Genomic DNA, 14,205 nt, shown 5'->3' with positions numbered 1-14,205 from the left:
GGAACAGGAAATTGTTCGACTATGATTTCCTGTTTCACAGGGGTATAAATATGAGGTAACACACAGGCCAAATTCCCTTAGACATTCATAACAATTGGTAAGAACATGGAATATAGCTGTGATGTGCGGCAAATGGTTGTTGAGCTTCACAAAATGGGACGTGTCTATAAGAAAATAGCACACGCATTGAAAATGCCCATTTACCAGATACCAGATACTGGATGGGCATCATCTCTGCTTGTTATCATTATTCTGATGCCTTTAGTTATTAGCTTGTTTGACTGGTCACTTGAATCGATTGGATTCAGTGCATAAATAATGTGAACTTGGACTTGCTGTGTCTGATCAGTGGAATGTTCAGGAATAAAATACACTATGGATCCTGTAAATAGTCAAAACATTATTGTGTACGTTTAAATAACGAGGAACTGTAATGGTCCCTGTGGGTCTCTACTGGTAATTTGTTGGCACATTATGTCTAGTGGATACCATTAAGGACCAATAATGGTAATGGTTTGAATGCTATTTGTAGTGGAAACCATTAGAATTTCTGTGATGTATTCTATTGTTTTTTGTTCAGCAGGGATATTATATTTCCAGAAGTCAAGTAATGGTTTTAATAGTATTTGTAGTGGAAACCATTAGAATTTCTGTCATGTATTCCATTGTTTTGTTTTGTTTTGTTTTCAGCAGGGATATTATATTTCCAGAAGTCAAGTAATGGTTTTAATGGTATTTGTAGTGGAAACCATTAGAATTTCTGTCATGTATTCCATTGTTTTGTTTTTTTCCAGCAGGGATATTTTATTGCCAGAAGTCAAGTAATGGTTTTAATGGTATTTGTAGTGGAAACCATTAGAATTTCTGTCATGTATTCCATTGTTTTGTTTTTTCCAGCAGGGACATTTTATTTCCAGAAGTCAAGTAATGGTTTTAATGGTATTTGTAGTGGAAACCATTAGAATTTCTGTCATGTTTTCCATTGTTTTGTTTTCCAGCAGAGATATTTTATTTCCAGAAGTCAATCAGGAGTTGACGCTTTCTGCAAAACAAGTAAATCTATTGCTTTGCTAAATCCCAGATTATGTTTAGCCTGTTTATTGTTTTAATGTAATTTGTTTTTTCTTGTTATGGTAATTGTATTGTATCCTAATATTGTAATATCTATGTAACAAACAATCAAACAAACAAACAAACACCCCTGCTGATTGGCAGCTTAAGCAAAAAGCGCACAAAAAAGCGCCTTTTGTCATTTTTTTTTTTTTTACTCTTTCATGTTAGAGCGAAGTAGCTGACAGCCAATCAAAAGTCAGCGGAATCCCGAGTGGGCGTGGCCTGGAAGAACACTCACTAGCACTGCAGAACTGTGGGAGGTGGGCGGGACTTACTATGGCCGCTTTGGTGGAGGGGCCGAGCTCGTTCTCCTCACAGCGCTTTTTCAAGACTAAAACAAGACTCTGTGACGTTTTACTCCACCGAAAATGAGCTGTGGATGAAAGTGCGCAGGTCGCTGCAGGGAATCCGATAACGCAACTTTTATTATTATTATTATTATTATTATTTAAAAAAAAAAGCATCTCCGACTTTTTATTTCCCTTCTTTATACTATTAACTCTATGGGAGCGTTGAACCGGCGCCAGCTGAGACGGATCAGAACCCACAACCCGCTGGTGAAGAAGGCTGTAGGAAGGTAAACTTCTGCAAAGTGGTGTAGATCACATGTTCATGAGACTTAGGAGTAGACTTATAATTCTCTTTAAAGACCTCATGCAGAACACAACATGCTTTTGTACCTACTGACAGGGTTAAAAAAAAAAAAAAAAAAACCAGCATGGCTATTTTGCATGATTGATGTGCTCCTGAAATATCTTTTGGAATGACTGTACTGTTCATTGTTTTGTACAACAGTTCACTAAAAATCTCAAGTATTCCACGTATAAAGTCCAGCAGTCTGGTTGACTAACTAACACACTGTGTCTGTTTGCAGTTTGGAATGAGTGTGTGTGTGCCTATCCAAATCCAAACCTGGAGTTCAGGACGAAAGATTGGGATTGGTATTGGTAACCTTCTGTTCTTTCATACATCTTTTGGTTAGAGTGTCCCGGTTCGTCTGAGAGAGCTCGCATCAAGGTTAGTGAGTAGGTTTGACCCGAAATAGTCAGTATGGCAACTTCAGAATGCCTCCATGAAGACATTCCTGTTCAATAATTAACAGGTTTGCAGAAAGTATCAGAGGAACCATTGATAGATAGATAGATAGAAAGTGTCACCACAATTTGCTTGAGAAATGCCGTGTGTGTGTGTGTGTGTGTGTGTGTAGACAAGACAGAGAAGATATGCACCATTACGCAGATCAGGAATGCAGTCATGTGTTATTGGAAATCAAAGAAAGCAAGAGATTAAGTTCTGAGGAATGTCCGGAAAGCTCGAGCGCTTCTCGTGATCGTGTGGAACAAAAGATCTAAGACGCCGTGGCTGTTCCCCGTTGCTGCTGCTTTATGGCCGTGAAATTTATTGGGTGAAATTCATGTCCGTGTAGGTCCTCATTTGAACTGTAAGTAGGTTCTAGTGTTACAAGGAATGCTCAAAGCACAATCAGTGCAGTCTCTCTCTCTCTCTCTTTTTTTTTTTTGTGCTCCTTCCTGTGAGCAGTGTGTACTGGGGGCTTTGTTTAGTGGTGGAGGCAGTCCATGTCCGCCAGAAAAGTACCTAGCGGCATTGACTCAGAGTGCAAGAATGTCAGCTCTCTCTCTCTCTCTCTCTCTCTCTCTCTCTCTCTCTCGCTCTCCATCCATCCAGCTCTTTTTCCATCCCTCTTCCCCTCTCTGCCGCCCATCTCCCTCCTCTTTCTTGCACGATGGCCAAAGTTCTGCCTGCTGACTCAGTCTAGAAATCACCCGAATGTTTTATTTTTTTTTTTTTCTCCCCCTAACTGAGCCTTTTGCGACTCCAACAGCCTGTACTCTGTACTCACTATTGAAGTGTTTTTTTTTTTCTTCTTCTTCTTCTTCTTCTTCTTCTTTTTCCTCCCCCCACAATGAAGCTGTGTTCTATAGACTAGATTCAAAGCCACTTAAAAGTGTCTGAATGACTGAATGGGAATCTTTCTTTCTTTCTAGACCTGTATGATGCCCGTGAACCCGCACGATTCCGTACTGTGCACCGCTCTGAACGGAAGAATCCAAGAGATTAGCACTCTTTCACGGTTCTGCTCACTTTGGCCACTTTTACCTGCCGTCGCTTGCATACTTCGCCACGTTTTTCTTCGTGAAAAACGTCGTCCTTGAGGTAAAGCGAAGGATCTAAGGGATAGAGCGCTCATGTGTGTGTGTGTGTGTGTGTTCAGTCTGCTCGGCCTCAGACAGACACCTCTGTGGTGGAATGTGTCACCATTTTCCAGACACAATCACAAGGGTGAGTTCCAGCACCTTTCGCGTTAATCACGTCTCGAGAAGGATGTGTCACCATCGGCTCGACTCCAGGACTTTAAGCTTGTGGAGTCGAACCGAGCTGGGGGGGTTGGGGGGGGGGGGATGAATTCGACTTCTTATTTATTTTATGACACAGTGTGACATCAAGCATATTTTTGTATTTTGTTGTCCTGACATAAACCGTGTGGAAGATTTAGGAGTTTAGTTGTTTTGATTATTCAGCTGACAAGCTCGATCTTGTCACAGAGCATACCTTTCCAGTGATCAGAGTGACCCAGGCGAAACAGGTTCCGTCGCTTTTCTTCGGTTTGCGGTTTCAACTAGCTGTATAGCGCGAGTATAGGACGCGAACTACGCGCACCGGCAATGCCTGGTGCAGATCGACGCTCTCGATCACGTACTCGATCGTCACTAGTCATAAACGGCTAGTGCGCTCTTAGATTTTGGTGTTCGGTTAAGGAACGGGCCTGAGAGAGAAACCGGCGCATGGTTTCGGTGACAGAGATGAAGCAGCGATCTCATCTCTCCACCACATGCTTTCCATTAAAGCTTTGGATGAGGGAGTGGAAGGAGGGGGTTGAGAGGGGCTAAGAGGCAGAGCGGGGAAAAGCACTGTGTTTCCGAATACTTGGGTTTGTATCAGAGGCTTGCGGGGGGAGAAAACCACAATATAGAGACCTTGTTGGAGTTGGTGAAGGAAGGGGGAGAAAAGAAACGGAGGGAGTTATTTAATGACTCACTCTGGATTTTCTTTCTCCGACAATGGGTACAGGTTTTCAAAAGTTTCCTCATATCAAGCTACAAGGCGCACAGTCTAATAATAATAATAATAATAATAATAATAATAAAGAACTCTTTGCTAAATGGACGCATTTAGCCAATTCTCAGATTCCAAAATAGTCTGAGTAAATCTGGGAGTAAATCTAGCGCTAACCGATGCGTCGCGTCGTCCTCTGGCGTTTCTCGGCGAGGACTTTCCATCGTGTCCCTCGTTTAACGGAGCACGATCTCCTGAAATCAATCAGCGTGAACGGCAGGGGAGGAAAGGCTTTGGATGTTGGATTCTGAAGGAGGAAAAAAAAATCAAGAGTGATGAACATGGAAATGGAAGGAGGACGGGAAAGAAAGAGTGCGAGCAGATGTGTCAAAGTTTCTTGGCCTACTTTTCAGTCTGGCAGTGTGAGAATCTCCCTGAGCTGGGAGTAATGGACACCAAGGGAGGCTGTGCTTTACACTTTCTCCACGCTCCCAGTGCCAGACCTTTCCAGATTGGAATGTTGCATTTCCTGCTTCGTTCCTGCCATGTGTTTCTCAGTTTCCCTCCTCTTCTTTTCTTTTATCGTATGGCTTTTATGTCAGTTCCTTTTCTTGACTTTTCACTAACTCCTAACTCTTTCACACAATCTTTCACACAGGTTTCGCACAGATCTGTACCAATTTGATACATGCACCATAATATTGTCAGTACAGTAATGTAGAAAAACTCGAACGATTTCCATGTGTAAAGACAGTTCTCTGGCATCCAGTAAACCTCTAGAAGGCTCTACAGATGCTCCCCTGTTATGTAAACACATCCTGTGAGTAGTGAAGCTCGTGAATTTTCTCTCTCTCTCTCTCTCTCTCTCTCTCTCTCTCTCTCTCGCATCACAAGGTTTTTCTCGGCCTCTGTGAAGGCTCTGTAAGGTCGCGCTCGTCTCCCATCGCTCTCTGTGTTCGGCTGTCAGGAAGTTGTCGTGTCAGAGCTCGAGGAATGTGGCCTTACTGCTCCTTAACGTTGGATATTTTTGCCGTTGACGCCAGAGGCAAAGTGCACCATTTCACTACTGTTAGGGGAAAAAAGAGAGAGGTGACACACAGTTAGTGAGACAGAACGAAAGTCTTTCAGGCATCCGGCTCTATAAAGTGGGAAGAAGAACTGAAGGGTGAGTTCTAGAAACTTATTTATTTATTTATTTTATTTTAAAAAAAAAAAAAGTAAATAAATAAATAACAGAGTTGCATATGATTAGAGAATAAAATGAAGTCTTTGGATAGGGGTGGGACAATGTTTTAGCACTGTGTTTGTTCCAGATCTGGTTCTTTTGGTGGAAGACCAAACAATATTTCCAATTGGATAGTGAATCACAGATTAAGACTGTAGATTCAATTCAATACAGTTTGATTCGTACGGCGCTTTTAACGACGGACGTCGTCTCAGAGCAGCTTTACAGAAACATATAAACACAGGATGGAGATTTTAAGAGTGTGAATTTATCTCTATTGAGCGAGCCGGTGGTGACGGTGGTGAGGAGAAACTCCCCGAGATGATACGAGGAAGAAACCTTGAGAGGAACCGGACTCAGAAGGGAACCCGTCCTCGTCTGGGTCACGACGGATAGCGTGAACGTAGATGAAGGCGGTTTCATTAGGCTGCATGAGTCCAGACAATTAAACTAACCACAATGAAAGACCCGTCATACTAGCTCGATAATATCCACGACTGAAGAATGTGGCTTCAATTATTTGCGTTCATATTTAGCATGTTCAAGACTTCACGTGACTAACAACCAGTCCTATTCTGATTCATACATTTGAGTACAAGCTTTTAATGTACAATGTGAAATAAAAGACCGGTGCATATGGATGAATAAATAATACACTATTTTGGTCCTAAATTGATGAAATAGGTCCGATTAGACGTTAAGCACCAAAGTCTCGCGGTGCCAGTGACCATCTCCAAATACGTGAGGATACACGTCTGGAGACACCAGCGAGACCAGGAGACACAGTAAGGAACTTTGTAAGGGTGGAGTAAAGTAAAGTAGGGGCGGCAATTGAACAACAGCGGCTTGTAAACGAAAGGTTTCTCGCTAAACACCAGTTAAACATGTTTCGTCAGTGTTTTCCAGAAAGCTTCATTCGCTTTGAAGTCACGACTGGCTCGAGATGTTATCGCTCCTCCGGATGCTAACGTCGTACGAACTACAGGAAGTCGGAGAGTGTGTGTGGGGGCTTTAGAGGAGAGGATATCGCATTGATTGCGATCATTCTTGGTGCACTTCTCTACCAGGTTGTTGAAAGACTGTGTCCAGACATGCATTCTTGCTATCCTGGCCCTGTGAGACTGCGTAAGCCGTACCAAACAATAACAACTGTGTTGCATCATTCTCCAGATGAACGGCGATCTGCTTTACAAGTCTTCGGTTCTGTCTTGCAGGATTATCGCCGAAGCACATTGTTTGCATTCGTTATTCCGACTCTGTATAGTAACCGGATGCGAACGCGCTGCACCGCGATGCGTAAACCGTAGGGGTTCGGGACGTGGATTTGGCTGAGCGAGCATTCGTGAATACAAGCAGAGCGCACTTCCTTATGATGACTGTCTGTCTACATGCCATAAAACGGAGCAGTGTTGTTTCCGGTCTGAGAAAGGTCCATCGTTTCTGAATCAAGCCAGTGATCAGGATGTGGTGTCTTGTCTTCAGAAAGGGACTGCACTGTGATGTCAGGTGATGTTATTCAGGGACCTCTGACTGACTTGAGTGCCAGCTCCAGAACTGAGCCTACACTGGACCACATTCCTGCTGTATTACTAGAATAAACACTGTCGGCATGGGGGCCCTGGGAAACTTGTGCACGAAGAGTAAATATTTACACAACTCCGGTCTCCATTCAGAACGTACTGGATCTTTACTGAATCCAGGTTGTGGTCCGGGCAATTAGAATTTACCATCAAAATAAATCATAAATGCCATCATGAATAATAAATCTGGTCCTGAAGTGGCTTTTATTTTTTTTTTGGTTTTGTTTTGTACTATAAATAAAGTTAAATCATCGTAATGTATGTTTATTACAGAGTAATTATCATTTGCATCTCGTACCACATTGCAGGAATAATTCTCGGTGGTTGTTTTTTTTTCCCTTCATGTTTGTCGTGCACTACTATAGAGTAACCTAAACACAAGGGATCTTTCTTTCCAATCTAGCGCGGTTTAAAAACCCTCGTCACGCTTGATTCCTCGTCATGGTTTTTCCAGAGGAAGTAGCATGGCCGTTGTTCCTTTGCCTTTTGGACTTGTCAGGCAGAACGCGCCCCAAAGCTTTTGGCACCCGTCTGGAGCTGCTGGCTCTCCGTCATTCCCTCCGTCTGTGTGTGTGGCCCTTTCTGTTCTGATCGGTCGAGCGTGGGCCAACGCTGGCTAACACCTGTCCCCAGCGACTGCATTGTCGTTAGTTCTGCCAAGTAGCTCCTCCATGTGAGCGAGCAAGGCCAGTTAATGAGAATGTGAATTTGGAGAGACTGCTGTGGTGTTTAAGAAGCAAGCCAGGTGCTTATGCGTCTTATCTGAGCTCTCTATCTGTGTCACCTGCCTTTAGATTTGCCTACCTCTCCATTTTAAGCAGGTGAGTTGAACTTGGATGGCTGGAAGTAGGAGGGGGTGAGAACCTATTCGCTGTTTTTCTGAGCATGCTTTTAAAGAAAGCTCCCACGTATACCCCATTTAAGAATATTTAACATCGGATATAAAAGAAACTGTTGGTTATTGCCATTTAATACAAATTATCTTGGTTTTTCAAAAACGGAATTTGTGTGTAAATGTTTTCGTAAGCCAAACCCGAATGAAATATCTCCACCGGATTTTACGAAACTTTCGGCGACCCCGATTTTCTACGTGTTAACGTGCATAGGCTAGTGCCAATCAAAGCGCAAAGCGCACGCAACACTACAGCTCATCCGCATTTAGTGACGCCCACAAAACTCCTTAAAAAGTCAAGCTTACAGGGAGCTGAATTCACAACTTGAGGACAAAACCGCGACGTGGAGGCGCGAGTGGAAGTGTATGTCAATAAAGAATAACACTAAGCAGCGTAAGAGCATCTATAAAGGCGAATTACAGACAAATTTGCGTTAGCTAGGAATTATAAAGAAGGATAAAGTCTCTCACTTCAGCCTCTTGCGTACCGCTCCCTTCCCAGTACCGTGTTGGAATAGCAGGCAGGAATGTGCCGTAAGGAAACCCGATATATATTCGGAATGCCTGATGATGGCATGCAAGCACATACCAGATCGGTCACTTATCGGTCACCTAGTCATGGCTCTAAAGTGTCGCTCGGAATTAAAAGAAGATCCCGACTTATACGGAACCAACTTCTGAGCCGTTGCAGCATACAGAGCCATTACTTTTGTCTTAATTGAACGACTGGTCTTATTTGTCTTAATTTTAGAGATTTGTATCTGTTGGATTTCTTTAATGAATCTTTTTTTTTTTTTTAATCCATGGTTAATTGATACCATTAACATAAGATTCCTGGATTTCAGGAAATGTAAATTATATTGGTGTTTATGAAATTGCGATGACTTCGCCAACTATGCGATTTGAATCTGATCGACGTACATTAGTTAGCCGACTTGTATGTAAATGTACGCAAACTCGGGAGCTCTCGTAAGACGCTGGCAGGAACATTCGTGGAACACGTATCAGATCTCTTGTGTAAACGCTCCGAATCGATTCATTCGTATCCGGCTTGATAAATGAGGCCCATTGTGTGTGTGTGTGTGTGTTTGTGTGTGTGTGGTAGCGTCTACCAAAGTACTTCTTTCCATTAGGTATGGATCTCCCTGGCACAACCCTGCTAATTATTTTATAAGTACACCTCAGTTAGGAATCTTCAGTTAAATCAATTCCTGCGAAACCATCCTATTATCTGGACATGCCTCATACCGTGCTCTTCACACCCGGCATGTGATGTGATGTGAAGTGAGTGGAGAGACTTGGAGAGGAAGCGGTTACAGCAGCAGGTTGGTATGAGGGTGTGGAAAGGGTGCTGGCTGAGCTCCAGACTCACCTGTCCTCACGGCCACACCTAAAGGAATGCGGCAGGTAGTGTGGCAAACGGCCATCAGCATAACGGCAGCCGAGCATGTGAAGGGAAGAGTGCGGTTATCTGGGGCACGGAGCGAAGCCCAGGACTCGCTCCTGTCCGTTAAGTGAAGGATTTGAGGATCTAAGGCACCATTGGTGAGAGGAATACTGACTATTCGTGAGTGCTTTCTGTATTTTCCCTGTGTTGTCTTTCTTTTTTTTTCTTTTTTTTTTTATAAATCCAAGGATATATAATTTTGACATTTCACTCTGAGGGTAGGAATAATAAACCCAAGCATAATTGAAGTGATCGGGAACGAATCCATAAATGAAGTATAAGACCTCGAGTATATCTTAGTGTTGATTTATTACAGCATGTAGCAATAGATATTTGTCTTGTATGATATGTTCGGTCAAATCTATAATAGAAACGATGATCGTCCTGCAGTCTTTGATCATGTCGCTGAAACGACATTTGCAAACAGTTTTAACCTGTGCAAAATCTTCGTATACGTCTCTAAGCGTTGGCGCAGCGGCCGTGTAAACAGTTCATAGACAGAAGGGTAAACATTCCCCCATTTCCTTCGTTCTCCAGGCTGAGGCTGACACACTCCATGCCTCTAAAGTGTCATTGACATGACCACGCTAAGGCTCCGGGGTCAGAGCCTTTGGAGACGCACACAGCCTGGAGACCTATCTGTGGACTTCGTGGAATCCTGGATTCCACAAATTCACTCTGGCTGGGAATAAACAGTTTATCCGAATCAGTCAAGGAACTTCAAGTTCCAGCGTCCGCCGTCAGGGGTGTGGGGAGACGAGCCATCTGGGTGTCGTTTCTCCGTTTTGGGGGACGATTAGTTCTAGTCGTACTAACCCGAAACCTTCTCGCGTGATGTTTGTGTGCAGTTAAATAAGTCGTTGTACTTGAGTAAGGAAAAGAGGGACATCTTGTACCCCAATTGCGTGGTCAGGCCTCGGAGATCCATTTCAGAGATCCTTTTTTGTTGTTGTTGTTGAACGGCGACGTGGAGTTCTGTGCTTTCAGCGCGTCATCAGAGATTTACTGTAGGAACTCGCTAATGGTTGCTGTTCTCCACATGCAGTCCAAAACACAAGAAGAAGAAGAAGAAGAAAAAAAAGAGGCGGAATGAGTTAGGGGTGGTCCTTGGAATCGGATGTGTCCTGTGGAATAATTGTTTTAAGGAAAGAAACATGTTTTCCATAATGTTCAAACTGTGAATAAACCAAAACTTTGGATTCCTACGAAAATGTTTGTAGGATCGCTTGAGCGGTTGAGTTTCCCATAGCGCTCGTGTTATTTTTGCCTAGAGCAGCTCAAATCCCCTTGAGTAATCCTCTGTAAAACTATGCACATCCTCACATCCTGTGTTTTGAACGGAGCTTTTCTCGGACCGACTGCTTTCTCTTTCTACCGACTTACTCGGGCTCTGGTCTTAACTACGACACGGTACTGGCCTCTGTTCAGACGCTGCCCAAGTCACACAGCTGCAGGGGAAAAAACAAGGGTACTTCTTTTTTAGTTTTTAGTGTCACGGCCAGGAAACGAGTGTCCAGCGAGCGCCCTATAGTCCACATTCCTGACCCCCCCCCACCCTCTTCGACATTCTGAGAGCCCCCTCTGCTTGTCTATGGACCCCACCCCCATTGTTCTAGCTGGTGAGAGTGCCTTCCTGTTGTAGATTGGCTGGGCGTTCGGGAGCTCGCGGGATCGCCTGTGCATTTTGGAGCACCTTGAAGAGCTTGTGGTGAGCAGCGGGCCGGGCCAGAATCGGCGCCATGAGCGGCCAGCAGTGAACCGGGACGCCAGTTTCGACAGCCACACAGGTAGGTGACCTGACCTGACGTCAGAACAGGAGGGCTATAAATGGAGGAGATGAGATGGGTGGACAGGACAGGGGCACGTTTACGGTTTAAATGTTAAAAGATACACAATGCGTTTATCTGTTTGTGACATCGCTAAAAGACGTTCGTGCTAATTTCATAATCAACATCTGCTGGTATTGACTACTGTATAATAGGCGTTAAAATGTAGTTGAATGTTTTTACTGGTACTTTTACTTTACGGTCAGTTATCAGTTATTGGGTGCAATGTTGGGTGTGTATTGTTTGCCGTTACTACAAAAATGTACAGAATGATCATATTTTTCATTGCTGGTCTGAGTATATTTGTTTGGTTTTTTCTAACACTTCCATATACGCATGAAAATTGCCAACAATGCTCCTGTCATTTTTCATCCTAAGCTCTTTTGACTGTCATCATCTTCATCATTGCCATCTCTGTCATAGCTCTGAGGAGGGAGAGCCAGTGAGGGCACGGGAGGGGGAATGAAAACTTGTGGGAAGAGCAACAGGAAATGGAAGTTACAGTATGTTTTTTTGGGGGGTGGTTGCGGAGGAAAAGAATGCCATTGTGAAAAAATGCAATTTTTTTCTCCCTCTGTCACTTTTTGCCTGCCTCTCTCTCTCTCTCTCTCTCTCTCTCTCTCTCTTGTCTTGTTGGAGAGCAGCAGTACATCGATGGGCCCCATTCTTGACTTGATGTACATTTATTTATTTACCACAGATGTTTCGGAAAAAAGCTTCGTCCTCCTTGAGAATGCGGAGAATATCAGAAAGTAATAGATGTATTAAATTCTCCTTCACTACTTTTGTAGATGGTTTATTAACCGCTAGACTGCAAAGCTGCGTGCAAGGCCAACAGATGAAACCATTCTATCTTAAGGATAATCTCACAATAAGCAGCGGAAGCGCACACGTTTGGTAATTCGGTATTTTCAGTCCCTACACAGATTTGTCTTTCAGTCGATCGATTATGTTAGTAGTAGTATTATTAAGCAATAACTGGATATGGTACGGGTTTAGATTAATAGAATGGTTTCTTCCTAATGGCTTTGTACGCTTTAACACCTCACTGTATCTTTAAATCACAATACGCCATATGTAAGAGTCTGTGATGTCCTGGGCTGACAGTTTATCGGTTGGACCAGTTTATTTATTTATTTATTTTATTTATTTATTTCAAAGCTTTGGATTTCAGGATAATGTTTATGATCAGCTATCTGCTCTGCACTGCATGTTTTAAACCATAGGAATTTGCTCTGTGCTGTTTTGGTGGTGTTAGGGCAGTTGGGTGGATGTCAGTGCTTTGACTCTGGGTATAGAAACATTATCAATCCCAAAAATATCATGTGATTTCACAAAGAAAGAACATTAAATTGATTTTTTCCATTTAAAAAAACAAAACCAACAACAAAAAAAACAACCTATGGCTTCTTTTAGCCTCTTGTCACCCAGCTGTCAATGCATGAAAACATCTGGGAAGTTTCTGGATTTGTTTGTTTTTGTTTCGCGAGCATTCTGCTCCTCAAGGACTATTAGGATTACTTAAAGATTACTGCAAACCTTCTGAGCTCATTAAATTTCATTTCCTTTCACAATCATTGTTGGCTACGTGTAACATGGACTTGTCATTATGCTTCTTCTTCTTCTTCTTCTTCAGCTTTGCTTTTGATCAATATCTCGCCCTCTGTTTCGTTTCTAGGGGGCGTGGACCGCGGCCGGAGCTCCTCCTTCCATGAGGTGGGCGGCTTGCGAGAGCTGGAAATGAGGGGGGCAGCCTCCGTTTCCGAAGAAACCTCGAGCGCCGGTGCGAGCGGCGGAGGCCACACCGTCCTCCAGCGACTTCTGCAGGAGCAGATGCGCTATGGCGAAGGCAGAAACTACCTCGCCTTGCAGCAGCAGCAACAGCAGCAGCAGCTGCAGCAGCAACAACAGTCACAGCCGCAACAGCAGCAACAACAGCAGCTCCTGGGCCCAGGAGACGAGCACTCCATGGTCCCACACATTGCCCGACAGGAGCCACAGGGCCAAGAGCTGCAGGCAGACAGTGGCATGGAGAAGCAGCTGAACCCCCGAGGCGCAGGTGGTGGAGGAGGAAGTGGAGGAGCCGGATCCCAAGGACAGAACCCTGAGGACTTGCCTTCGTACGAGGAAGCCAAGGTGCAGTCACAGTACTTCCGTGGCCACCAGCCACAGCCACAGCTTGGCCCGACGGTGGGCGCTGCATTCTACGTCACCGGCGTTACCAACGCAAAGGTACGTCCTCCGGAGGGCCGCCCCGCGGTACAGCGGCTCGGTGCGGCCAAAGTGCACCAGGATGATGGCCTAAAGGACCTCAAGCAGGGTCATGTGCGCTCGCTCAGTGAGAGACTTATGCAGCTTTCTCTGGCCACCAGCGGCGTCAAAGCCCACGCACCCGTCACCAGTGCGCCACTCTCACCCCAGCTGCCTCAACCGGCAGGGGACTACTACAAACCGATGGGACCTCACCGCGGCCCGCCCCCAGACTATCCCTATAAAGGTCTACACTCACCACCCAAACAGCAGCAGCATCACCATCCACAGCACCAAGATCCAGGACACTACTATTCAGACCACCGTGGCTCAGCTCAGCAGTCCAGAACCGACGTCCCTCACGTGCGATACCAACCACCACCCGAGTATGGATCTTTCCGGTGAGTAATTCTTTTCCCCTTTTTTAGTGGCATCCTTTGGGCGTAGATTCTCTTGTTCCTGGGAATATAAGGTGTTCCTTGTGGTTTAGCCTAGAGGGAAATAAATGCTAAACTTGATTTCTGATCTAGATTTTCCGTATAGGAATGTTATTTCAAAACAGGCTAAGCACTTGATCATGTTTTAGTTTACGATTTCCTAATCGTAGTTTCTGCTCACTTCAACATATGAGGTGTTGTACATGTTCGTACGTATTCAAGACCTCGACCGCACGTGCTCAACAGAAGCATTACGTATCACAGGCACGTTAGCAGGAGGTGGTTCAGTGGGTAGCATCGCTACCTCACACATCCACGGTCACCAGCCCGAGTTGATGCTTCACGTCTTCTCTCTATTCA

At 44.4% G+C, this 14,205-nt stretch overlaps 1 protein-coding gene across 12 annotated transcripts in view; it reads left to right on the top strand.

Annotated features, from left to right (window-relative positions):
• The first annotated feature begins 1,399 nt into the window (after nt 1–1,399).
• Nucleotides 1,400–14,205, top strand: part of amot (angiomotin) — a 23,794-nt gene continuing 10,988 nt past the window's right edge. The window contains exons 1-6 of one of the 12 annotated variants that reach the window (XM_017492264.3): nt 1,400–1,690; nt 1,988–2,054; nt 10,975–11,119; nt 11,537–11,661; nt 11,859–11,910; nt 12,837–13,809. In XM_017492264.3, the coding sequence (XP_017347753.1) occupies nt 11,650–11,661; nt 11,859–11,910; nt 12,837–13,809 (1,037 nt within the window). In that variant the 5' untranslated portion in view covers nt 1,400–1,690; nt 1,988–2,054; nt 10,975–11,119; nt 11,537–11,649. Of the gene's footprint in view, nt 1,691–1,987; nt 2,061–3,119; nt 3,289–3,544; nt 5,354–5,398; nt 11,120–11,536; nt 11,662–11,802; nt 11,911–12,836; nt 13,810–14,205 lie in introns of those variants that run through there. The other 11 variants (XM_017492263.3, XM_017492265.3, XM_017492269.3 and 8 more) reach the window with 11 other exon arrangements.

This window comes from Ictalurus punctatus, chromosome 18 (assembly GCF_001660625.3).
Source record: "Ictalurus punctatus breed USDA103 chromosome 18, Coco_2.0, whole genome shotgun sequence".
In the NCBI taxonomy this organism is placed as follows: Eukaryota; Metazoa; Chordata; class Actinopteri; order Siluriformes; family Ictaluridae; genus Ictalurus; species Ictalurus punctatus.
Note: the sequence above shows the minus strand (reverse complement) of the source record. Positions and strands in the feature narration are given on the sequence as shown.